The 26,480-nt window shown below is 42.2% G+C and overlaps 1 protein-coding gene across 1 annotated transcript in view; it reads right to left on the bottom strand.

Annotated features, from left to right (window-relative positions):
- Positions 1–26,480, bottom strand: part of DOCK2 (dedicator of cytokinesis 2) — a 411,678-nt gene that overhangs the window by 273,487 nt on the left and 111,711 nt on the right. The window contains exons 24-25 of the mRNA XM_047729407.1: positions 18,358–18,428; positions 16,100–16,206 (exon numbers count right to left, since the gene is read on the bottom strand). Of these exons, the coding sequence (XP_047585363.1) occupies positions 16,100–16,206; positions 18,358–18,428 (178 nt within the window). The remainder of the gene's footprint in view (positions 1–16,099; positions 16,207–18,357; positions 18,429–26,480) is intronic.

The following is a 26,480-nucleotide window of genomic DNA, read 5'->3' as shown; positions in this document are numbered from 1 at the left end:
ATGTTATCCTCCTTCAATTAAGATAATTATTCCTTCATCCTATAAATACGCATTGAGGATCTACTCAATGACAGTTATTTAGAATAGAGAGAAAACCCTCTTTACCTGAATGCAAGATGGTGCAAATACAGGGGATCCCCCAGAGAGCCTTCTTAGATCCATAATATGTGGATTCTCACTGTATCTGTTTGACTTTTGATAAACCAAGTGCAAACTAGGAGGAATGCCCTCTGTGGCTAGGAGCTCCTGGCACAAGGGACCTAGAGCTACTACACTGATGCCAACCTCTTTTAGCTCACCCTCACAGGAGAAGGACTTGATAATTTCCCTACTGTCTTGAAGAGCCTGCAAAGAGTTCACCGGGGAGAGGTGTGTTAGAAGGACCCAACACATATTTTTTTTAAAAAACAAAAAGCACACTTTCATTATGGAGGGGAGGGATGTTTAAAATTTACAATCAAATCCTTCCTGGGTAAGGGATCCAGTTTCAGCCAGAGTAGAGTGGCAATGTGGAGGATAAAATAGGCTTGAGATGGGTTGAGAGAACCAAATGCTGCTCAACACAATAATGACAGGATTGGCTAATCCAAAAGGATTGAGGCCAAAGCCAAATTAGTCAAGGAAATATGCTTCCTCCAAATGAAATTAGACTGTGCTGTGTCTGAAAAAAAAAAAAATAATAATAATGCTCACCTTGGTAAGGTATGCCTACTTCCTAGATGACTCGGGAAAAAAACTGGTTGTAGCTCCCTCTGGCAGGGAATATGACATGGGAGGAATTCCTATAGCCCACCATCTCTCTCTGAAGCCCATGGTCAGTCACCACCCTCACCTCACATCCTGGAGCTGGAAGGCATGGGCAGAGGCGAGCCTCACTCAGAATCAGTTAATGGCTGATGCAGGGTTAGAAGAGACCAAGGAGCAAGGGGCAAGATTTTGCTCCAGGACAGGGGGGAAGGCAGTGGATTTAAGGATGGGGCTGGGGCGCCTGGGTGACTCAGTGGGTTGGAGCCTCTGCCTTCGGCTCGGGTCGTGATCTCGGGATCCTGGGATCGAGCCCCACGTTGGACTCTCTGCTCTGCAGGGAGCCTGCTTCCTCCTCTCTCTCTGCCTGCCTCTCTGCCTGCTTGTGATCTCTGTCTGTCAAATAAGCAAATTAAAAAAAAAAAAAAAACTTAAAAAAAATAATTGTTAAGGATGGGGCTGCACCGGGAAAATGTGGCGGCAGGGTGGGAGGCCGGGCAATGACCAAGACAGAGACACAGACAGGGGGATGGTCAGACCTGCAGAGCTAGGGGCTGCTGGGCTGCAGGGTGCGCACAGTTAGGCTTGAACCACCACCTAATCACCTTGTGAGTTCCTCCTGAGGCCGCCCTGGGAAATCATCACCACAGCTGGCTCAGAGGGTTTGCCGCAGGGATCCCTGAGAGCCAGCAACAGCAGACGCATTCGCCAATCGCCAATCGCTGGCCTGCAGTGGGTGTGAACAATGAAATAAATTACCTCGCCACCTCCCTAAGGCACGGATGTGTGCCCTTGAATCAGAAAGAGAGAGGACCCCACCTTTCTCTTGTGAGTCACATTTCCAGTAACAATTTGTGTGTGGGCAGCTCACTGACCTCCTTGGAGCCACTTAATCTTTGAGGGCTTTTTCCCCTTCCTCTGCAGAATGGATGGCAAGAGAGGCAGCTCAATTTGTGTTTCTGTGTGTATGGTCCCTGGATTTTTAACGTAGACATTTTTTTTTTTTTTAGAGTAGTTGAAGGTTCACAGCAAAACTGAGCAGAAAGTACAAAGTTCCCCTGGACCCCTCGACCACCCCCAAGCACAACCTCCCGCACTAGCAACATCCTTCATCAAAAACAGATCAATTTTTCAGAGAATTCTTTAGACCTAGACTTCTTTGTTTAAACCAAATTGTCTTGGATGTTTAGACAGAGTGGGATGAAGGAGGGAGAGGGGAGAGAGAGAGGAAAGCAGGGAGGGAGAGGGAGAAAGCACTACTCTGGTAGAAGCAAGGGAAGTAGGCTGGCTTGCTATCCACGCAAGGGTGAACCTTCTTCCCATCTTCTCTGAATTGCTAAATTTGACCTCCTCTTGACAGCTGGTTGCTAATGTCCCTTCCGAATATCTATCTGATCTACCTAGTGGGCTCAATTCTTTAACACATACATGCATATGCACTCCTTTAGGTAACTCTTGAAATAACCCACCAGCCAAGGAGAACAAGTGTTTATCAATTTAGTTTATGTTAAATAGAGCTGAGGTACCACAAGCTGCCCCCAAAGTCTGACAGGAGTCTCCTTCTGGACTTTTGCATCTACTGTTTTTAGATGGATTGAGTAAAAGAGGGCATCACCATCTCAGACATTCAAAAACCTTGAGTGCAGCCAACAAATCTGTATGCTGGGAACCTGCAGACAATTAAGGGTAGTATGGAAATTGGGAGTGGGGTGTTGGATTCCAGCTTCCTGTGTGTGTGTGGAAAAGGAAGAAAATAGTATACCCTCTATGAGTAGGGCTGGTGTGAGACTCTGTGAAGAGAATGATGTATAGCTCTCAGCACAGGTAGGTCCACAAACATCCGAGGGGGACACCTGACATAACCCCTGATCCAAGCCTGTCATGTGAGAGACAAGGAATATAAAATTTAGAGTCATTCACTTCTAAGCTGGACTTAATAGAAAACTGCAAAGCTGAGAACTCAGGTCTCCTGAGTTCTGGTTTCACATTCTGTTCCCCTATTGGATGATTACGATAACAGTAATAATAATAACAGTCATAGATAAGGATGGTGATGCTCCGTTTATGAGCCCTTCCTAAGTACCAGACCCCTCTATGCCTCCCACAAGCATGACACCTACGGTGCTCACAGTAAACCTGTGAGGTGAGGAGCCTATGCTGCTCCCATCTGGCAGGTAAGGAGTCAGAGGGTCCTAGAGGTGAAGTGTCCTGGTGAAGGCAGCACAGTCAGGACTAGATCCAAGCCCTTGTTCTGAATGATGGTCCTGTGCTGTGCTTACTTCAAAAATGGGATGTCTCTCCTCAAATAATTTTATCCTCATTAGCTGAAGCCATAATTAGAGCCTTATTTGCCCTTGAATAATTGGCTTCCCCCCTTGCTCTGGTGTCGGGTTCCACTTCGGCAATCGCTCCAGCCTGGAGGGTATCACACACAGCAAATCCACTTCAGCTGCCTGGGGCTAATGAGGGCTCTCAGTGTGGTTGCGTTTAAGTGCCTGGTACTGCAGAGCATATCCACACACAGACACACCCCCTACCATTGGGGATGACAGTGGAGCTGTAATAACATGCCCTTCCCAAATTGGATCATACCACTCCAGCTCTTCACTGAGAACAATATGGTTGGCTTTCTGCTGAGTCTATCACATAAGGATGCAATGAAATCCTGGGTATGACAGTGTGTGTGAGTGTGCATGTGTGTGCGTGTGCACGCGCACATATTTGTGTGTTATAGGGGAAGAAGAAGGGGGAATCGAGATCCTCGAGAAGCACTGGGAGAGCTGAGCAAGATTCATGTCTAACAGTGAAGAAATAATGAGCACAGAGGCCCAAGATTTGTTTATCAAGGCTATGAGTTCCAGCAAGTTTTTCTAACATTAAATTAAATGAACCTAAATGACCCTAAAGAGGAAAATAGTGAAATCAGATATAGCCCATCTATGCAACAGAGTCCTATGAGGTCCTTAAAAATGATGTGGGAAAATATTCTCAGTGAAAGAATCAGATTACAAACTTGGTGAAGCATTATCCCAATTATGTAAAATATATGATCCAAAAGACAGGAAGAGTAAGCAATGGTTGCTTCTAAATTATGAGTTCACAGATACTTTTATATATTTCAAATTGTCCTACAAGAACACAATGTTTTAATAATACTACTTTCTGTAAATAATACATGTCATTTTTCCAACCCTGGACCAGCATTCCCAGGAATATGTCTGAGGAAGCTTTTGATGTGGTCAAAGACCCCATTACCATGGGAGGGAGTGTGTCAGGCAAGGATGAACCCTGAGTTCTGAGGCTTGAAAGTCAGGGGTCTTCAGGGAGACAGCGTTCCACCTCTGACACTATAGGGTTGCCCTGGAGGCTGTTCTCCAGAGGGCCTGTACCCAACTCACCTTCCTCCTCCATGAACCTGTCCCCAGCATTCCAAAAGCACTGTTCTCACTGAATTCTGGTAGTAGTCATATGCGGGGTTATTTTTAAATAACCCTATACACTTCTAATAAACTTACCCAAACCCTATAAATTATTTTAAACCCATAAATCATAAATTTACACCAGAGGTGTGCTGTCCTGGATCCATATGCAGGTTTTGTTCAGCTTGCATATTGCTTAAAAAATATACCAGCAGGCTTCACATAAAAACACATTTGTGGAACTTCTCTTCAAAGAGGGGAAGATCGGGTAGCACTGAGTCCACATATCGAAGTGGCAACAAACAGTTGGCACTGATCCATAGGTGTCCTCTATACCCATGGCATGGACTCCCCCTCCAGGTCCTCACCATTCCCTGTAGCCTCCCCACCATGAGCTGAGTTTCCATTGATCATTCTCACGCTGCTTTCTTAGCAGTAGAGAAATATTTCTCTGTATACTTGTCTCTGTCTGAGGTGAGGAAGTGACCGACCCAATGGCACTGTGTCTTAGGAAAAAATAAAAGACATCACATTTCTTTACAAAGTAAAGAAAGTACTCACATGTTTCACAGGCTAAGAAAAAATCTGTTATAAAAAATATAACTGGGGGGGCACCTGGGTGGCTCAGTGGGTTAAGCCGCTGCCTTCGGCTCAGGTCATGATCTCAGAGTCCTGGGATCGAGCCCCGCATCCGGCTCTCTGCTCAGCAGGGAGCCTGCTTCCTCCTCTCTCTGCCTACCTCTCTGCCTGCTTGTGATCTCTCTGTCAAATAAATAAATAAAATCTTTAAAAAAAAAAAAATAACTGGGGGCATCTGGGTGGTTCAGTTGGTTAAGCATCTGCCTTCGACTCAAGTCATAATCCCAGGGTCCTGGGATCGAGCCCCATGTGGAGCTCCCTGCTCCATGGGGAGCCTGCTTCTCCCTCTCCGTTTGCCTCCCCCACTGCTTGTGCTCTCGCTATCTCTGTCACTATCTGTCTCTCTCTCTCAAATAAATAAAATCTTTAAAAATTTTTTTAAAAAATATAACTGAAGATTATATTATTATTAAAGTACATATTGATAAGGTTATTTTATCAAAAGGCATAATAACTATTACTCTGCATCCTCATTTCTTTTTTTAAAAAGATTTATTTACCTATTTGAGAGAGAGACAGCACACTCACAAGTTGGGGGAGGGGCAGAGGGCGAGGAAAAGAACCTCTGGGAAAAGTATCCCTGCTGAGCACAGGACTCCATTCAGGGCTCCATCCCAAGACCCATGACATCATGACCTGAGCCAAAATCAAGAGCCAGATGCTCAAAGGACTGAGGCACCCAGGTGCACTTACATCTTTATTTCTATCACCTTCATGTGCAGGCTCAAGTTTGAAGACCTCTGGGATAAATCTTTGTTCTCCCAACGCTAAGCTCCTCAGGGGTCAGAATCTCTTCTGTTTAAATGCCACATTGCACAGAAATTCAGAGAGTACACTTGGGAACCAGACAGACCCCAACTGGAATCCTTACCCTGACATGCTATTGGTCTGTGACTGTTGACAAGTTTCTCAGCCTCTCTAAATCTTAGTTTCCTCACCTGTAAAATGGGGATATTAACACCTATACTTTACAGGGAGGTCATGATAATGAGATAATGGGTGAAAAGACAGCATGGTGTCTGGCACAAAATAATGGTTAAATAAATAGTGGCCATAAAATTATTTATGACTATCTTTCTTTCATACTCCCCATAGCATAGTGCTAGCTACAATTTTAGAATTTCAATAAATATCACATGAATTGAAATGAATTTGCAGCTGGTTTTCAACTCAGCTGTATTGTGGTCTTAAGGAAACTTCCTTCTATTCTAGGAAAATGTTGTGGGGGAAAAATCAGCAAAATCAAATTTAAACAGGTCCTCATAAATGCCTCAGAATGTCCTAACACCCTGCCTCACTATAATTTTTTAAACAACCCATGACTATAATCCCACAAAGAAAACAAACAAAACAATTTGGGAGTCAACATATAAATGTATAAAGATCTACAGAAGCTCTCTCATTGTGTATGTTTCCTCTCATGTAAAGAATCACTCCAGAACTGGGGAAAAAACCCATGGGTCATGGATCGAAAGGCACAGAAACAGCCTGATCTTGCAGTTCTCTAATTTTAATGAGGTGCTTTTTTTTTTTTAATTGCAGAAGAGTTGATTTGGATTGCCATTAAGGAGGTAATTTGGGATTCCCCCCCCAATTAAATCATACTTCATAATGTCATTAAAAGCTACTATTCTAAGTATTTGGGGAGGTTCAAGAGGGATTCTTTTCTTTGATTATATGCCAATTTCTTTTCACTTCGGCCAAAAAAAAAAAAAAAGGACACTTTACCAAATCTCTCCTGGGTTTTTTTCTGCAGCTTATTAAATCACTGTCTTCTCTAATTCTAGATCTGAAAGTTTCTTCCCAAGATTGAATTCGGCGATCAGTCACATTGAAAAGGGAAGAGATGTGAGGGACAGCCTCTTCTCAGATCTCCAAGTGTGGAAGGGACATTTTGGAACTGGATGTGGCTTTGTAACACTGTTGTGGGAGGGGCAAACCCCTATTTGAAGATCTCTGATGTCTCCAAGTGCTCTGATGAAAAAAAAATCTTAGGCACTCAAAACTCAACAGCTCTTTCTTGAAGAAAATAAATTGGCTCTGACACATAAATCCTTTTACCTTTACCAGGGTTCTGAGCCTAGCTCCGTGACCCTGAGGGCATCATGCAGTTTCCCTTCATCTGTTAGACCTTCTGTAAAATGGCCTCATTCCTTGCTCCCAACTCAGGCAGAATATTGTAAAGCATTGGGGGCAATATATGGGAGAAAGGGTTTTTAGGCACAAAACGATGTTCAAAAGACTCAGCAATATTATCGTTGTGAATCAGAGAATGATTTTTTAAATCATAGGTTTTCATGTTGCTAGAGATCTGGAAAATCATGTTCAATGTTATGACTGTATAGTTGCTCTGCAGAGGTTAAGTGGCTTGCCCAAGGCCACACAGCTATGCAGTAAATGACATAATGACATTAGTGTGTAGCAAAGCGCCTGGTGTGTAAGAAGCACTCAGTAAACGTTAACTGTTCATATTACTGTTGTTGCTATTATTCAGGTCTCTTTACTCTTAGTTCAGTGTTTGGTTTTTTTAATTTTTTTTAAATTTTATTTATTTTTTTTCAGGTTTCCAAGATTCATTGTTTATGTACCATGCCCAGTGCTCCATGCCATCCATGCCCTCCTTTTTAAAATAAGATACATTTAAAAAAAAAAAAAAAACCACCTTATGGACACAAGCAATTTTTGGCTAAGACAAATGATCATTCGAAGAAACCATTTTATTTCTTTCCTAACTGAGAAGGTCCAAGCCTGAAGAAGTGCTATGTCTTGCCACATACCACAAGGAAACAACGTAACACAGGAGCCTAATTTGGGGCTTGTCTATGGAAAAAGAGGGCTGATTCTCCTGACCTCTCCACCTTCAACTAGTAAACAGCACAGAGGAACTATACACTGTGGACCAGAGTTTGAACACAGGCTCCAACATCTCCCTGCCCTCAAGTCCCCAGGGAAGAGTAGTGTCCTTGAAATACAACATAACACTGAGATGAGGGAAATAAACTGTCCCACACGTGAAACTGAGAACAGTGTATGGCTAAATGGCAAATAAGATAAAATCCGACTCCTACATCACACTGTATGTAAAACATAGTTCTGTAGATTGATTACAAACTTGTGTATCAAAAATAAAATTACAAAATTCTTAATAAAAATTTAAATGCAAATCTTTTAGGCTTTGGGATTGAGAAAAATTTCTTAAACAAGACATAAGATTTGACTATTACAATGATCAATAAATTGATATTAAAAGTAAGAACTTTTGTTAAGAAATTACATTTTAAGTAAATGAAGATAAGTTACAAGTGTATGAATGAGAGAAGATATCCATAATACATAAGGCCAGCAAAAGATGCATATGAAGAATGCATAAAATATCCTGCAAATCAATAAGAGAAATACAACCAACCCAACAGAAAAATGAACAAAAGACATGGACAGACATATCATAGGGATGAAACACAAGCGACAAAGGAATGTAAGAAAGGATTTTCATCATCATCGGTGATCAAGGAAATGCAACCCAAGACAGGGAAGACTTGTCTTACACCTCTGTCTCTGGTAAAACTTAAGAAGTGGGATAATACTCAGTGTTGAAAGAATATAGGTCTCTTTATGGGAATGTAAACTGGTGTGACCATCTTTGGGAGACAGTTTGGCACCATCTCCTGAAGTCAAACATTCAGGTCCTTATGACCAAGCAAATCTTCCAGTAGTTGCATACACAAAAAAGATGTTTGGACATTTGCAACAAGAGGCATGTACAAGAATATTCTGAGCAGCAATGCTTACAATAGAGAAACACTGAAATAGCCCAAGTGCTTAAAATTACATGGTTTAGTCACATGATGGAAACTTCCACAGTCATCAAAACAAGGGACTCGAACAACCTGCAATATGGATATATCTTCATATGGATATATCTTAGTATCACGGTTCAATACCCCTTTTGTAAGGATAAAATAAACAGAGTACTAGGGATTTACAGACACAATAAAACTGCATGAAAAGGAAAGCAGAAGAATGTTAAGGAAGATACAAGAATGTGGTCACCTCAGCTAGAGAAAGACAGAGTCACATGGTCATGTCTAATTGATTGTTAAATTTCTAGTTTTTGTTTTTGAATGTTTAACATTGTTAACGATAACTAACTGAACATGTAAATAAGGAAAAGTAGGTGCTTGTGTGGACCAGTGATGAGGTGTATTATGAATCAAGTACTGTGATGCTTCCAGTTCTGTACAAAGTCCTTTCTCTCCTTTCCCCCTTTGTAAGCAACTCCGGCCATTTAATTGTATTACTGCCAAAGTCCAAAGACCAGTTTCTGAAAACTGGCATCAGTGAAACTCTAAGCAGAGTAGGCACATAACAAATCATAGCCCTTATTTGTAAGGACTCCACTTCATCAACACAGACGGTCCCATGAACAGGCAAGTAAGAGTGCAGATGCCACGTATTACGGTGCCAGTCGCACTACACACTGTGGGAGCCATTCCTCGCTGCCCACACTGCTCTCCTTTCCCCCCCTTAAGCTCCTGGCATTGTGCTTCCAACTCCAGAGTCATTGGCCAGAGGGCCATCTTTATCAGAATCCCCTTGGAGGGCTGATACCATGCATTATCATCCACCCTCCTCGCCAACATCTTCAGGGTCAGAATCTTTGTCATAGGGTCCAGGAATCTGCAACTTTAGTAAACTCCCCAGGTGCACCTATGGTTTGAGAAATGTCCCTCACAGAGGGTCTATCCCTTGTTTTATCCCCTTTGTGAATTGAGGATAGTAATCTGATCATACTGAATTCTCTACCGTCCCACCTTCCCCTATTGGTCAGGTACCCTGCAGCCATCCCATTTTTATAGCCCCTGGGGGAGAGGTGGAGAAGGCTTCCTCAGAAAGGAAGAATATGTGATACAGGGGAAGGCTAGTGACCCCTCTGCCTGAGACTGAGATGTATAGCCACAAATGTGTGTATGCCAACATTCCATCTTGAGCCAAAGTCCCAAAGAGAAAAATTTTGGATAGATTGGGGGAAAATCAAAAGCTAATTCTTATTTCCTTTTCTAATTTGGTTCCTGGGATGCTGTGCAACATTGGAAAGAGAAAGGGGACTATTTTGAATCTGAAAGACTGGTTACATTTGAAGCCGCAAGGTACCATTAAATGAAAATTTTAAGTTGCCACAGTACAAAGCAAAGACTGAAAAAGATCAGACTATAAACCAACAAAGAAACAAAAATTAGAAGCTTTTATCATTTTTGCACATTGAACTTGGTACAGAAATTTGCAAACTTGCAACAGTTGTATCCCCACTACTTCCCAGGCTCCACCTATAGTGGGAAATCAGTAAATGCTGAATGGGATGGGGCTGAAATTCCTACTTAATGCAGACATCAGGTTTGGGTCTTAAAGGGATGAGCAGGAGCTATTGGTCAGTGACTGGTGTGGAGGAAGGCACTGGGGAGGGAGAATGCCTCCTAGGCAGTATTTGCAAAGAGAAGACTTGTGGAAGGCTGTGTACAATGTTGGAAGAGATAAGAAGCCCACCACAAGACTAGTGCATGTCCTGGGAGGAAGAGGAGTTGTTCCCTTACTGCCTTTTCCCTCCAGAGCCCAGCCTGATGTGGATACCCTAAGCCCTAGGCGGCCCGCTAACACCACTGCTCGCTCTGAAAAGCTGCAGCAACATAGCTACTACTGATATCAAGAGTCCCATTTCCCACCCAGGCAAAAGTTCCTGGGCACAGCTGTAAGAGAGTTTCCCAGCATTTGAAACAGCGACAAGGAGTGGAAGATGGAAGAAAAAAATTCCCTCGGGAAGCACTTTTTTCTAATATCAAGAAGGAAGCACTTTCAAACAGAAAATAGGCACTATGGTCTCCTTTTTATTCATTCTGAGAATAAAGCAGATTTAGGAGAAGGAAGATGAGTTTTGTTATTCAAATGACTTAGGTTCTGAATCCAGCTGTAATGCTTAATACTTCTGAATGGCAGAGGCAACACTCATCAAATATTCCACGTGCATCCCTTCACTTCCAGATTCCCTTGCAGCTGGGTTGGGAACTTGTGTTGGGTTCTGGCCAAGGGACTTTGGATGGATGTGGTGGGTGTCACTTTCAGGCAGTGGTAGTTAATAAGAGTGGCTATCCATCCTCCCTCCCTCTTCCCTTCTGCATGGAGGCCATGGTACCAGCTGGAATAGCTTCAGAAGGGATAAAATGCACAGAGCCCTCATATGACTTTGTAAAAGAGAGAAATAAATCTTCACATTGCTAGACCACTGAGATTTGGGGATGTATGTCTTACCGCAGCATCACAGAGCCTAATACATGAATACCCTAATATACTGTGTAATATTTGGTCTCATTGAGATGAAAGTTACTTGACTTTCCAGGCCTTGGTTTCTCCATCTATAACATGGGAATAATAATATCTATGATATTGGATTGTAGTGAGAATTTAATATATGTTTAATAACACCTAATGCATAGTTGGCATTTAATATATATAAGTCTCTCTCTCTCTCCAAGATGCAATTGATGACATTATTATTCTTTTGGCTATTATTGTTATACACTAGACATAACAGGTGCTTTTAAATAAGTAGCAAGTGCGTCAAGTACTCTACTGGTTGTTTTACATACATTATCCTATTTTTGTAGCTAAAGGAATCAAGGTTCCGAGAGGTTACTTGTTCAAAGGAACACAGCTAGTAAGTGACCAGGGCAGGATCAGAAACAAGAATTACCTGAATCAAAAGTCCATATTCTCATGGCAACATTCCTATTCATGTCCTCAGAGGTGGACTCTCAGAGGCTCAGAGATGTTACATAATTTCACCACGCAAAGTAATACCAGCACAATGAGAGGACTTTGCTCTATTCCCAGGCCAGTGCTTCTGTGATGTGCGGATTAACAAAGATAAAACCCCTATGGTATTGGGCACAGCCATCTATGCCCTTACCCCTCACGGTGAACTGAGATCCTCGCAGCTCCACATACTGTGGGCAACAGATAAGAGGAAGAAGAAAGAAGAAAATGACATCCTGAGAAAAGAAAAGCTGGATGCTTTGTACTCACAGAAGAGCTTCTCAATAAAGTTTCCAAAGAAAAACCCACTAGCTGAAAATAAACACTGGAAGAACTTCCAAATCTCTGTCAGGACCCTGTCTCTGTCTCTATCTCTTTGGGTTCCTTCCTGTGTCTCTCTTTCCTTCTGTCTCTCCTTCTGTCTCTGGCTCTCTCTGTTTTTTCTCTCTCTGTCTCTGTCTCCATCTCTCCCTCTCCTCCTCGTCTGTTTGTTTTGGAAGTTGAGAAAAACGAGCAATGTGGATCCTAAAGCAGTTTACACTGAACCAGATGGTTCATCTGATTAGCATCAGACTAAAAAGACACATTACTTAGAGATTAGGTTCTCATAGGGACAAATCTGTTCCAAAGGCGCATAAGGTTTGCTTTTCTCGTAGACTCCCCTCAGAGCTTTCTCGGAGCACGTCTATTCCTTTCTCCCATCACCACCAGCAAGCAAGTCTGAGCTTGAGTTGAAGAAGACAGCAAATTAGTCTCCACAGATTTCCTAGCTCTCCTCTCCCTGAACCCTGAAGTCATTCACACCAGGTGAGCTCCTCCCTGTGTGACCCTGGCTGCTTGAAATTCTTAACCCTCTCATACCTCAGGCTTGAAAGCCATATTATGCCACTGAGTCCACACAACAAACCAATGAGACCCGTTCTGTGGTTATGCCCACTTTACAGATGAGGAAATTGAGAGTTTAAGGATTAAGTAATTTACTCAAAATCACAGGTCTAGTAAGAGTTGAGACTAATTGCTTCCATGAAAGAAAAAAGGGGGAAAGTGTGTGTATTTGCATGTTAAAAGAGCCCCATGGAACAAACCATCATAAAGGATGACTGGCAAATGTTCCAAACTATTTAACTAGTTGAAGCCTACAGCAAGATAAACAATAAGACGAGAAAGCACAAACATCTCACTCTGACCTATACTTCTTGTAGGCATACATAGCATGGGCCCTTTGCAAAACTATGGGGAAATGAAATTATGACTGGACAAAACCATTCAAAACCAGAGTAAGAAGCACATAGAGGCCAAGACCCTTTTATTGATTAAGTCCTGTGTTTCTTAGAGGTTGAAGATATACTGTAGCTTCCAGGAAAGCAAGGAAGCTTGGCTTAGGGCTACATGTAACTGTCAAACATGAAGGCACTATCTTACTGAAAAGAATTGGAAGGTCAGAACAGAAGCTAGGAAAATGAAGGGAGCAGAAGAAATAGTAACCATAACACCAGTAAGCACAGCTACTACTTAGTATAGTACATTATGCTATGATAAATACTTTAAATGCAGTATTCACCAATTAGCCCACACAACAGCCTTCTAAGATAGACGTTATTATTTTTCCATTTTATAGATGAGCTTACTGAGGTTCAGAGAGGTTAAGAAAATTGCCCGTGTTCACACAGCTGATAAGAAGATGAACTAGGGAGGAATTCAACCGAGGCCAGGATACAAGAACAATGCCGTTAACCAGTAAACCTTCTCTTTCCCTCTTCGCCATAGGATCCTCCTGAAGATAGGCCAATAGGATAGTCTGCCAACATTTCAGAAAGTACTTAAAAGCCTTCTGGCCCCTCTGCTTGATGTCAATACAAATGTTTAAGGCTGTGAGTACCAGCTAATGTCACCGACAATACTCCAGGCAATTTGCACATCTGGCAGTTAAATGAGTGCAGGCTCAAAGCAAATCCCATCCCTGAGGCACAAGACACTTCACAGGGAGAACAACAGGAGGGATTTCATTACAGCTCAAACTGGGCCAAGGAATCAAACTCACCTTATTTAAGGGTATAAAGGAGACACTCACCCAGGAGCCAGTGACCCCCAGTAAACATATGAATTCAGATTGTATTCATTTGGAACCTGAACACTTAAGAGAAGGTATGAGCTGAAGTTTCCCTTTGGGGTTATTTTGGGAAGAGGGTTCACTTAGCAAATCAATCACAGGAGAGCAGTTACCTCCTCTCTACACATACTGCTTTCACATGTGAACCAAGGATGGACAAATTATATATAGCCTCCCCTTTAAAGGGGTCCCCAAAGAGCTCTCTGTTCACTTATTTCTAGTCTCTATAAGTGTTTAAAGGTAAGAATTTTGCATTTCATTTCTAACTGTGTACAACACTGGGGCTGGCCTTCTGTCTGTTAATATTAATCAGAGGGTTTTTACTGAATCTGAAACTCAGAGACACAGCAGGACTGGTGAGCAGCAGCTGTCCAGCCTGCTCTGTGATTATGCTCACTCTCAGGGTCCACCACCAGCCCAGGAGATGTGACTCCAGTAAAGGAGTTACTCCGACTTCCAGCAGCCTGCAATTGACACCACATGCCCCTTCCAGGATGGTGTGAGCACTCCATCTGGCCTTGATGCTAAGCCGGGCACCTGACGATGACCACAGCTCAGAACAACGAAGGCGAGCCAAGTAGCCCCACCCTCTGCTGCCTGTGCGGTGCAGCACCATATGTAGCTAAAGTCACCCTTGCCACATCCCTGGGGTGGGACTCGATTCATCTCCACAGTGACACCACCTGAAATCCGGGAAGAAACTGCTGGGGCAGGAAGGGGCAGGCATACTTCAAAGCTTTCAGAGTGAGGGCAATTCATTCTGATGGGAAAGTCAGAACATAAAAACCACAGAAAGCTCAGTTTTGAAAACCCAGTATATAAGAAATGCAAAAAGACTTACCAGGATTAGTTTCTGATCACCTTGCAACAAACCACCTTGCACAAACAAACCATATATTTATTGCATTAATCTGTTGTTATGCATCTGTGTGAATGGTCAGGAAACCACAGACATGAATATAAAATTACCAGAAAACTTTCCTTCTTGTGCCCTTCTCCTACCCTTAACTCCAGGGATAGGGATTCAGACAGCAATTCTGGATGCACCATGTTAACCAGACATTGGGGGAAAAAGAATATCTACAGTGAAGTGGTTCTGGAATATTTCTGTGACTTCCAGGCAATTTACATAAATATTCAAGCCAAACTCTGAATAAATCTCAGTTGGGCGATGACAGGTCCCCCTGCTTTCTAAGACCTCTTATTTCTTGCACAGTTTTCTTTTCATTTTATCACTGATACCAGTGTGGACCCAGAAGAATTAAAAATTGGGAAGTGTTGGCCTTAGTACAGAGAAAACAGTGTTGACCCCCAAAAGTCATTTTTTTTTTCACCCTCACAGATAGGAGTGATGTTGGAAATGTCAAGTGTCGCTTGGGATGAGATGGATGTGGACTATTGACTTTTAACCCTGCCTGGCCATATCCAGAGGTGTGGCCATTGAGCTCACCAACCTCAAAAACAGGGAACCCCAAGGTTCTTAGTGGTGGGGCCCTGGTCAGGGGACAGGTGGTTATCAGAGATCAGTGTGGGGTGAGCAGAAGCTCTAAGCATCACTTCTGCCCAAAGCCACTGTCATTCCCCGCTCTCCAGGAAATACCATTATGTGAAGAGAGACAAGGTATAGAACAGTGGGATATTTGCTACTGTTTGAGTAATAAGAATACTAATAAAAGACCAGGAGAGAAAATAGAGTCTGTATGTATCTGATTGCTGATAGTCTCCCTGGAAGCAAACACAAGAAATTGGAAACACCAGTTGCCTCCAGAGGAGGGATCCTCTGACTGCGCAGGGGGTTTGGAGCGACTCTTTTCACATGGAGCCTTCTCATACCTTTGCATTTGGATCCATGGAGATGCATTACCTATTCAAAAGTAATTCACATTTTTTTCAAAACGAAGACAAAACAAACCCCTCTAATTCCTACTCAGTCAGAATCTCTGAGAAGGGTCATGGGAATCTGCCCAATCTTTCTAGCTTGTTCTTCCACTTTGGAAACTTTGAGAACTTCTCTGTGACACACTCCTTCTACCAAAAGAAACTTCACCTGCTTCCACTCAAGTTGAACACAGGTATGTGCGTATAAACCATGTAGGGGAAAAACCTCCTGGCAGAATGACCTAAAGCATAGGACTCCAAATTTACCACCTCATTGAACTCTCTCCGGAGGAGCAAACGATGCAACCAAAGTTTCTTAAAATCAATTTAGGTTCTCATAGCTAAAGTTGCCAGCCATTTTCTACTTTGTGCATTTACTCCAACCAAGGCAGTTGTACAGAAGAAACATTTGAGCCATGGGTGGGTTGCTCCGGCCCACTCAGCTCATGAATAGCATCGTGCAATTTCTGGCAACACCCGTCCCACCAGCGTACTTGGCACTCACCTTGCTTCTTAAAGAGGTTGCTCTGGACTATCTCATTCATGGATTGGACTTTCTGCTTCTGGAGTTTCACAGGGGGGATGCAGGTGTAGAACTCATATAGGAGTTGGCTGAGGGCAGGAAAAACAGGGGTGCAGAGGGCCAGTTAGATCAGTGTTTCCCACATCCTGGCTCTTATAATCCATGCCCAGGCTGCCAGCCCTATGGAGGCAGAAATGCCATACATCTTGTCCCTTGCCTCCCCCTCCAATTCCTGGCAAAGCATTAGATGCATGGTAAGCCTATGTGGGGTTACTGTTAGTGCTGACAACTAATGGCATCCAAGGAGATATGGAAACCTGAAAACAAAACCAATAACCCTGAGCGCTTACGTGTGTCAGACACATGCTCAGCTCTTTACATCTGTTATGCCATTTAAACCTCACAACTGTATGACGTAGATAAAATACATATCCCAATTTATGAGTGGAAAAACTAAAGTTCAGACAGGTTAACTAGCTTTCCCAAGGTTGCACAGCTAGGGGGCTCAAAAAACAAAGATTTAAAACTAAGTTCTGACTCTGTTACCATACCACTCTATTTACTAACATTTTATAGTTAATAATGCTTTATACATCTTGGGCACCTGGGTGGCCCAGTTGGTTAAGCAACTGCCTTTGGCTCAGGTCATGATCCTGGAGTCCTCAGATCGAGTCCCGCATCGGGCTCCCAGCACCATGGGGAGTCTGCTTCTCCCTCTGACCTTTTCCCATCTCATGCTCTCTCTCACTCTCTCTCTCTCAAAAAAATAAATAAAAATCTTAAAAAAAATAATGCTTTATAAGTCCTAAGATCAAAAGTGTCCTTAATTTAAAAAAAAAACTATGAAAAATTGTGGGTTAGAAGCAGTTTGGGACATGAAAAAGGTAATCGTTCTTCCATGATAGAGTGAACATAAAAACACCACTGAAACTGAATTACAGCCCCTGTCAAGCTTTCCAAAATCGGCTCAGTGTGTTCACTCATTCCTTCAAGGACTTGTTAAGCATCTATTTGATGTGTGACAGGCAACGTGCACAGCAGTGGGGATACAATAGGAGCAGATGTGGCCCCAGTCGGCATGGAACTTACATTCTCATGGAGGTCAGCACACAACGCAGAGGTAAACAAGTCAATACAAGAGGAAACATGCAATGAAGACAAGAAATAGGGAGTTGTTTCAGAGAGTAATGGTATAGGGGCTGGTGGAGGAACTGAACTGATTTACAATATTCAGAGGTAGCTCCTCTGAGAAGATAACATTTAGTTTGAGACTAGCAGGATGAGAAGAAGCCAGCAGAAACCTTGGTATGAAGACAAAAAGGCCATGAGTGAAAACACTGATGAGATCCAAATCACGTCTAGAGTGCAATGAATAGAATCACAGTAATGTTCATGCCTCGGTTTTGACGATTATGCCACAGCAAGGTAAAACTTGGACTTATAAAGGGAATTTGGGTGAAGGGCATATGTATACTCTCTGTGCAACTCTTTTCTAGATCTAAAAGCATCTCAAAAAGAATTTTTATAATCTTCTATATGTTATCTTGGAACTTAAGGGAATTTAGGAAAGAGAAGGAAAGGCCATATTTGGTTTAGAGGCCTCTATTCTAACAGCATAATCACTTTAAACTAACGTGTTCATCTCATGAGAGAAATTTCTTATTCCTGTAAGCAACTGTATGCTCTCTACAGTGCATAGAGGACAAGACTGGGGCTCCAAAATAAATAAGCCCAAATAAAATAATGACATTTACACGAATTACCAGTTCTTTAACCTACGTGTTTGCATTCTGTATCATTTGTGTCATCAAAGAAAGATGCTTATTTTATGTTGGTTTTTTTACCAAAGTCTGGCAAAATAAAACTAGAATGCAAAAATCTGACACTGGAGGGGCATCTGGGTGGCTCAGCGAGTTAAGCCTCTGCCTTCGGCTTGGGTCATGATCTCAGGGTCCTGGGATCGAGCCCCGCATCGGGCTCTTTGCTTGGCAGGGAGCCTGCTTCCCCCCTTCTCTCTCTGCCTGCCTCTCTGCCTACTTGTGATCTATCAAATAAATAAATAAAATCTTAAAAAAAAAATCCGACACTTGAAAGCCCTATACCAAGTCCCTAACCATGTGCCCTCCCCACCCCAGCTCTGAGTGCCCATGCAGAATCCTCCTCCCCGGAAGCACTCCTCCTCTCCCTCTGAACCCCTGGCCTGACATCAGAGCCCAGGAAAGTAAATGGTGAGCTCTCACCTGAGTAACTTCGCATCGAAGACCGTTTCCACGTCATGGAGGACAGATGGGATGTATTTCAAAGCCGCCACCTAGGTAGAAAGTGAAATCAACATGAGGGATGCCCATATCCAATAACTCAACTTGGTGAGAGGGATCAAGGAAAATGACCCTGAACCCTGGACACTCCTGCAAAGGTTCAAGGCTCTGTATGCACATTGAAACATTAGCATGTACTTCTGGGATGACAAAAGTGAGCCACAACCTTCTATCTTCAAGGAGGCAGTAATGTGTATGATGATCAGAGACTTTGAAGTTAGACCCCTGCTGTCCAATCTTGGTCCTACTCCTAGTAACCATGTGGTTTTGGACAAAACACTTAACCTCTCAGATGTGTCAATGTCCTTCTCTGTAAAATAGGGACAATAATACCTATTTTGACTGGAAGAATTAAAAATCACATACGTGAGTCATCTGACAGAGAGCCAGGCATGTTTTGGATGCTGCCAAATGAGAACTGGAAGATGGGTGGTGTGTTTACATTGTTTTGCGGGTGGCGAGGACAGCTTGGACAGAGTTATTCATATTTTCTCTCTCTGGCCATTTTGTGGACAATGGTGGGCATGTTTTGGACCACTAGCCAGGTTAGTATACTAGCTGCATGTTGTGGTGCCCTGTTTCCTTCTTCTGCATAAGTTAACTGATGCATCCAGAAGTATGAGACTCACCCAATCCCTTGCATCACAGCATCCTTATGAAGCAGCAGAGTAGACTGCAGTTTCAACAGAAAAGGTTATAAATCACATGGCTGGAAAATAATACCTAGGCATCTAGTGGAAGGATGTATTTTTACAATTTCTTTTTATTTTTCTTTATATCCTAAGTGGTCCATAGTCAACATGTATCAATCACCCTTTAGTAATCAAAACAAAAAAAATATTGAAAATTCTTTTCTTAAAGAAAATCTTACTCGTAATCATATACAACTGAGCTTCTTAATTAATATATATAATAATTATCACTGTTTTCTGAGAAATTTTAGTGGAGCAGACACCGAACACTTAAGAGATTATCCTGTTAAACCTTATGTCAGCCCTACAAGGGAAATACTATTTTCATAGATAAGGAACCTCTGGTGCATCGGGATTAAATAAGCAGCCCAAGACCACACAGTTAGCAAGTAGAAGAACTAAGATTCAAATTCAGGCAGCCACTCCATGTAAACCTTAAGTTACATGCCCACCTCACTCAAACAGCAACTGTCTCTCTCTATGTTTCATCCTTTTCTTTTTCCTTGTTTATAATTTTTTGAAGTCAATAGTATATGTGCAATGTAAAAAACATCACACAGGATAAAGTGTTAAGGTGAAGATTGTCACTGAAGTCCCACATCTCCATCTCGATCTCATCTCAGCCCTGATCCTTATACCCCAGATGGGCCACTATCAGTGAGTTTCTTTTCAGACTGTTTTCAATGCAGGAATGCTTATATGTAAATGCGTGTGTGTGTGTGTGTGTGTGTGTGTGTGTGTGTGTGTGTGTGATTTAGATCGTTCTGCACCCTACTTCTTTTTTTTTTAAAGATTTGATTTATTTATTTGAGAGAGAGACAGTGAGAGAGAGCATGAGCGAGGAGAAGGTCAGAGGGAGAAGCAGACTCCCCATGGAGCTGGGAGCCCGATGTGGGACTCGATCCTGGAACCCCGGGATCATGACCTGAGCCGAAGACATTTGTCCAACCAACTGAGCCACCCAGGCGTCCCTGCACCCTACTTCTTGCAGTAAATCATACAGCACTGATATATCTGCATGTCATTTCATAGAGTACACTCTCTTTATATCCAACCACTACAGCAATGCCCTTATGTGTACACATGTACACAGTACCTTCTTTAACCCCTCCCCTACTGATGGACAGACTTCATACTATTTTCAGTTTTTCTTTATTATAAAACTGTGGTAAGAAAAGAGTTAATATATACATTCGAGTACCTGTAAGAATCCCTGTAGGATGGACGACTCAAAGACAAATTAGTGCATCAAAATGTGATATATATATATATATATATATATATATATATATATATATTAGGAAATGCTGTTATATTACCTTAGGAAGAAACAGCAACCAATTTCCTTTTACTCCTTTCCCTATAACCCTGCTAACACGGGTACACAAATCTTCTTAGTTTATCAGTGTGATATCTAATTTGCAACTGCAATTTACAAATCATTGGTTTCTAGTGCATTGGGCACTTTTTCTATATTTATTAAATATCTGTATTTACTAAATTGCTTGTTCATATCTTCTCATTTTTGGGGAGTGATTTATCTTCTTATTTGTATGTGGCATTCTTTATGTATCATTAAAATTAACCATTTTGCTGTAACATGATTTAGAAGAATTTTCTCTTGCTTGTTCTGTTACTTATCCTTCAGCTTTGTTTATCATATCTTTTCATTGCACAGAAGAACTTTAATCTGTATGTTGTCAGATTTGTCAGACATTTTCTTTATAGTTATTGGATTTTTTTTGTCTAGGAATTTATTTTTTGTTCTTTCAAATCAAGATGACAAGAGATAACAAGATTCCAAAGCTAATGCTCCATTGTTCCATAGGATGATGTTAGGTAGGTATTCTGTGAGGGGAAAAGGGCTTTGCAATAAAATAATTTGGGGAAACTCTGGTTTAAGCAAAAACAAACCAGTGAGATTTTTGGTGGTGTTGTTAATTGCACAACTTTTTAGAATTTTAATATGCTAAGACACACTATAGCATTCCTCTAGGCAGTTACAGTATCCAGGGCATTTCAACCTAGTTGGTCAGGGCCATTTTTACCAGGAAACACCAAACAGATGTAGCAAAAACGAATGCCTGAAAGGCTGGGCAAGCAAAAGAATAGAATGAATGAGATGAGTTTGGGCCCATGGGAAGTAAGCAGATACGTGGAACCCACACTCTCTCTAAAAAAAAAAAAAAAAAAAAAAAAAAATGAGTCATTCTTGTTTACCTGTTCTAACACTGTGCTAGCCAAATCTAATACATCAGTAAGCTGCACTTCTCCCATGGGAATACCTATTTACAATGTCTAAATTTTAAAAAGATCCCTATGCCGAGGCATATGCCCAAAAAAGAACTGGTCCAAGCACTCTCAGCAAACTGTTCCTTCATCCACTCAGACCAAAGAACATAGAGCTCTGGGCCCGTGGGGACTTGGCATGAACCGCAGTGTCCCACCCAGAACCTGCATGTGCCAAGGCCCACTGCCTCACACCCTGAGCCTCAGCATCTTCATGTAGGGGAAAGGGGGATGATGTGAAACAAAGTACGTTATGTACCTATTGTAATGTCCAACACATAGTAGGCCCCAAAGGCGTGAATGCTGAATTTCATCTCTTAAACTCCTGCCCTCTCTCCTCAGCACCTGGACAAAGTACAGTATGTACTCACCAGAGGTAAGACCGAAGTGAGGACAAAAACAGAAGTCAAGCCCTCAGCAAGTGGGGAAAGCCAGGACTGCATTGTCCCCAGCAAGTTACTGGCTTTCATGGGCTGCCTGCCATTCCAGGGCTTGGAGGCGATGCTCCAGAACGGCAGTCACCGGGAGTCCTGCATTGACAGGCACACTTAAACGCTTCAGCTGATACTGAGGAGGACTTGGATGGGGCTGGGACAAGGGCTGTTTCAGAAGGAGCCAATCTTCCCAGCTTCTCAGCTCTTGGCTGGCAATAAAGTAAAGCAAACGAAGTAGCTGTCACCCTGAGACTCAGGGTGTTATCAGTTCAACTGGAGAGTATTAAACCTCCATCTGGTCCAGGAGGCCTCCCAAAGAATTGGCAGGCCTGTGGTTTTCTTTTCCCACAAGGATGGCCCGCCTCTGAGCCAGGAAGTCTTTAGCACTGGCCCCAGGGCTCCTGTCCATAGTTCTCCCCTTCACATGGCTCTCACACACGTGAATGGACTAATAGCAGGTAGGTTTAGCAGGTGCAAGCAGCAAGTTCCCCCAGAAGGCAGAGCAGCTCAGCCATAGGACCCCCTGGGGACCCCCATTTGTTACATGTTTCTAAGTCCTAGAAACTAGAAACAGCTTGGCTTTCTCGACCTATTGGCCTCTTGGGAACTATGTTGCTTTACTGTTGATGTAATTTTTACTCTCATTAATTCTACTATTATATATAAAATGATATTGTTATGTTATCACTTTCATTCCGTAGTATATATTCCTATATTATATAATATTTAAGAAAAACATGGGGGCGCCTGGGTGGCTCAGTGGGTTAAGCCGCTGCCTTCGGCTCAGGTCATGATCTCAGAGTCCTGGGATCGAGTCCCGCATCGGGCTCTCTGCTCAGCGGGGAGCCTGCTTCCTCCTCTCTCTCTGCCTGCCTCTCTGCCTGCTTGTGACCTCTCTGTCAAATAAATAAATAAAATCTTTAAAAAAAAAAAGAAAAAGAAAAACATACACAGATAAGTTTATATGTGTGTATGTATATAAAGGTATATAATAGGATTATTAATTATAGGGTCTTAAAATAACAACCATTATTGGAAACTTTAAATGTGTCAAATACATTACATGCATGACCTCACTGCACTTTACAATTGCTCTATGAATAGATACTGTCATTCCATTTTATCAGCAAGGAAACTGGCACAGAGAGGTGAAGCAATTTGCCACACAGCTAATAGGCAGCACAGTAAGAATTCGTACCTGATTCTGTCCCACTGTGCCCCAGCCAGTGTGTTTTGCTACTGCCCACCCTGCTTTAAGGAAGAGCTTCCATCTTGACAAGTGAGGAGGATTCGGTAGGGGAGAGAAGACTGATTTGGGGAAGGAAGTAGAAAAAGAATTTTTTCTTTCTATGGGAATAATTTTTGAAAAGAAGATACAGTTTTTCTGATATCTCCTCAGTTAAGGATCTTCCTCACCACATATATCAGGGTTTGTAAGAATGAACACTGGGAAAACATATGTCAACTTAGTGATTAGCTTATCATGTGGCACTGAGTGGATTTCCTAAATTAATCACCGACTCTGGACCCCTCTCAAAGGCTAATTTCAGAGGCACCTGGGTAGCTCAGTTGGTTGGGCATCTGCCTCCGGCTCGGGTTGTGGTCTCCGAGTCCTGGGATCGAGCCCCACATCTGGCTCTCCCTTCAGGGACGAGTCTGCTTCCTCTCTCTCTGTAATCTCTCTTATTCTCACTCTCTCTCAAATAAGTAACTAAAAATCTTTAAACAACAACAACAACAACAAAAAGGCTAATTTCAGCCTCAAGAAGAGAACCAGATCCAAAACAAGCAACATTGGTGTCACTGACCCAGAGATAAGTCATGGGAGGACACTTGAGATGACTGTTACCCAGATGGACTTCCCCAGAACGGATAAACCTGGACTGCTAGAAAACAGGAACTATTTAAAAATAACAAAAATCAAACTAAACACTCCCTCAAACTCAAAGAGGATTTGTCTTTTGAGTATTTCCAGTCTCCCTTCTCCAAATGGAGTAAGAGTGAACCGCACCGATGTCAGTAGACAAAATTTTCACCAAAAAGAGCACGTCTTGCAATGATGCAAGGTTTTACAAGAGCTCTAGACATCTTCCTCATTCAAGATCACAGAAGGTATTTCCATCCCACCAATTTTCAAACCTTTTATTTTCACCAAGCACTGGATGGTCAAGGTCCACAGAAACCGGACAACGTCACAGAAATGCACCACAGCGTGACCAGGAGAGGACAGCTTCCTTAGAAATATGGTGCTGTCCCTAAGGACCATACATGCAGCTCTCTCAGGGCAGTCAAGTTCCTCCCCAGTCTTTCGGGAAAAGAGAAGGAAAGATAGACCAACCTGTTCCAGAATACATATGTCTCCATGCTTTGTGTAACCCAACATTATGCTGGCCCCCAAGGCTTGGTGGGGGCAGGGGAGTTCAGTGTTTAGGAATGGCCAGCTGGAGAGGCAGACTGTCTAAGTAGCTCCCTGTGGATCACTTTTATCTATGTGGCCTGAGCAGGTTAACTCTCTGTGTTCTCCTTTTCTCACCAAGAGAATGAAGGAAACAGAGTTACCTAATTTAAGGTCAATGGTAAGATTAAATGTTAGTTATCAGATGACTACAACAGCCTCACTGAAACAAAATTTCATTCTCCCTACCACTGAATCCATCCTACCCAAACATTACCCCTAATTATGAGGTATATGGTTGAGAAGGGGACAAGTTAAACAGTTTCATTTCTCCTATTTTGGGAATTCAGCATACAGCCTGTGGGCCCCTTCACAAGAAAGGACCACTTTCTTCCTTTAGTTTGGACATTTGAACATTTTATACCAATAAACAATGAAAAGAGAGGAAAGAAAAAGGCATCCTTAATTAGCTTGCCTTCATGACTACGGACCAAACATTTATCCATCTTTACGACTATTTACTATTGCTTATTGCTTATCCATTTGGAATTTTCAGGAAAGACTTGGGTCTTTCATGAAACTATGCATTGTTCGATGGTGATTAGGAGCACAAACTCAGGACTTAACACGGTCTCAATTCAAATCCCAGACCTGCCCCTTCTTAGTTGTGGTTAAGTTATTCAGCCTCGCTAAGCCCCCATTTCCTCATCTGTAAAGTAGAGATAAGAAGAGTATTTGCCTAATAAGGTTGTTATGAAAATCAAATGAGCTAACAATATATGTAAAGCTTTCAGCCTATGTGTGATACATAATAAATGCTAAAACACATAGCAGGGGAAGCTAATATTCATTGTTTGATTTGTTTAGCAAAAAAATATTCGAGTATCTACTAAGTGGTAGCCACTGGTTCAGATACTGGGGATACAAAAGACAGAGTCCCCTGCCCTCCTGGACACTCTAGTGGCGTTATTACCATGTATGACCATCAGAGTGGCCAAGAAAGCATACTATTCAATACAAGCTCTTCATTTATTTCTACTCACACCATCAAATCAGAGCATTATGATAGACACTGGACCTAAAAGAGAATGGGACAAATGGGTCTGCATAATGTCACCAAATGCCCTTTCCTCACATTTGAGCTATGTTCAATTCACTCATGTCTGATTTTGATCCTCTCAACCTATCATCAGTTTTATCAATAACGCTCATGGGCTGGCACACATAGGGACTTCTAAGCTTTTGACCTGTTACAGAAAATATGTGGAAAACCCTGTTCTAACCCACTCCTTGGGGCAGGGAGAACATTAACTTTGGAGTCAAGAGACCTGGGTACTTTCAAATCCTAGTTCCACCACTGTGGATAAGTATAATTTGGGATCAATTATTTAACTTTATGAGCCTCCTGTGGACACTGAAGACAGTGATTCCTTGCAGATCTCTGGCAGGATGAAAAACACTGTGTGAGAAGAGCCCAGCTTCATGCCTGGCACATGGTAGGTAGTCAATCAATGGAAGGTATTTTTAGTGATCTTCTACATTCTTTGAGTTGCTGGTTTTAAATTCTCCAAAGTTTTGAGTGAGTTGCTGCCATGCCAAATCGAACAATAGGAAAACTACAGGAAGCAATTCACAAATACCAGATGAGTCTTAGAAATGAGAAATAACTTGATAAGATCCCAGACCTCACAATGGACATAGCCAAGAGTGATTGAACCAGATCTGCTCTACGTAAATTAAAGCAGGCATGAATGAGGCTTTCCACCATCATCTGCGACCCAGCTGGAGGAGTTAAGTTGCTCTCATTGGCATTCTTACTCTACGCTCTCACCCAAAACTTATGGCAGACACTACTAATAGATCACAGTACTCTTTCCCACAGAATCTCATGCAGGCTCAGAATCAGGACTCCAGTTATCCTATACTATTTGTCATCCCTTTTTTTTCCTCCCCCATAGAGTCAGTTCTTGTGGGCTTATTCTCCCTGAAATTTATATCTAGGCTTCCTGGTCTAGCTGAATAGCCAAATGCCCTAAAACTTTTCAGCCTCATGTGATGAGGTTAGGAATATAAATATCCTCTTCTTCTCTAGGAAAATTCTCCACAAACTTCTGTTTTATGATGAGGTAAAGAAAGGAGAGGTGTAAATGGCTAAAAACTATTTAAGTTGAAATATTTAATAGGCTCTATTTTTCTCCCTTTACATACATTGCTTTGTTTAATCCTCTCAGTATT

This window comes from Lutra lutra, chromosome 5 (assembly GCF_902655055.1).
Source record: "Lutra lutra chromosome 5, mLutLut1.2, whole genome shotgun sequence".
Taxonomy (NCBI): domain Eukaryota; kingdom Metazoa; phylum Chordata; class Mammalia; order Carnivora; family Mustelidae; genus Lutra; species Lutra lutra.
This window is presented reverse-complemented; position numbering and strand designations above follow the sequence as displayed.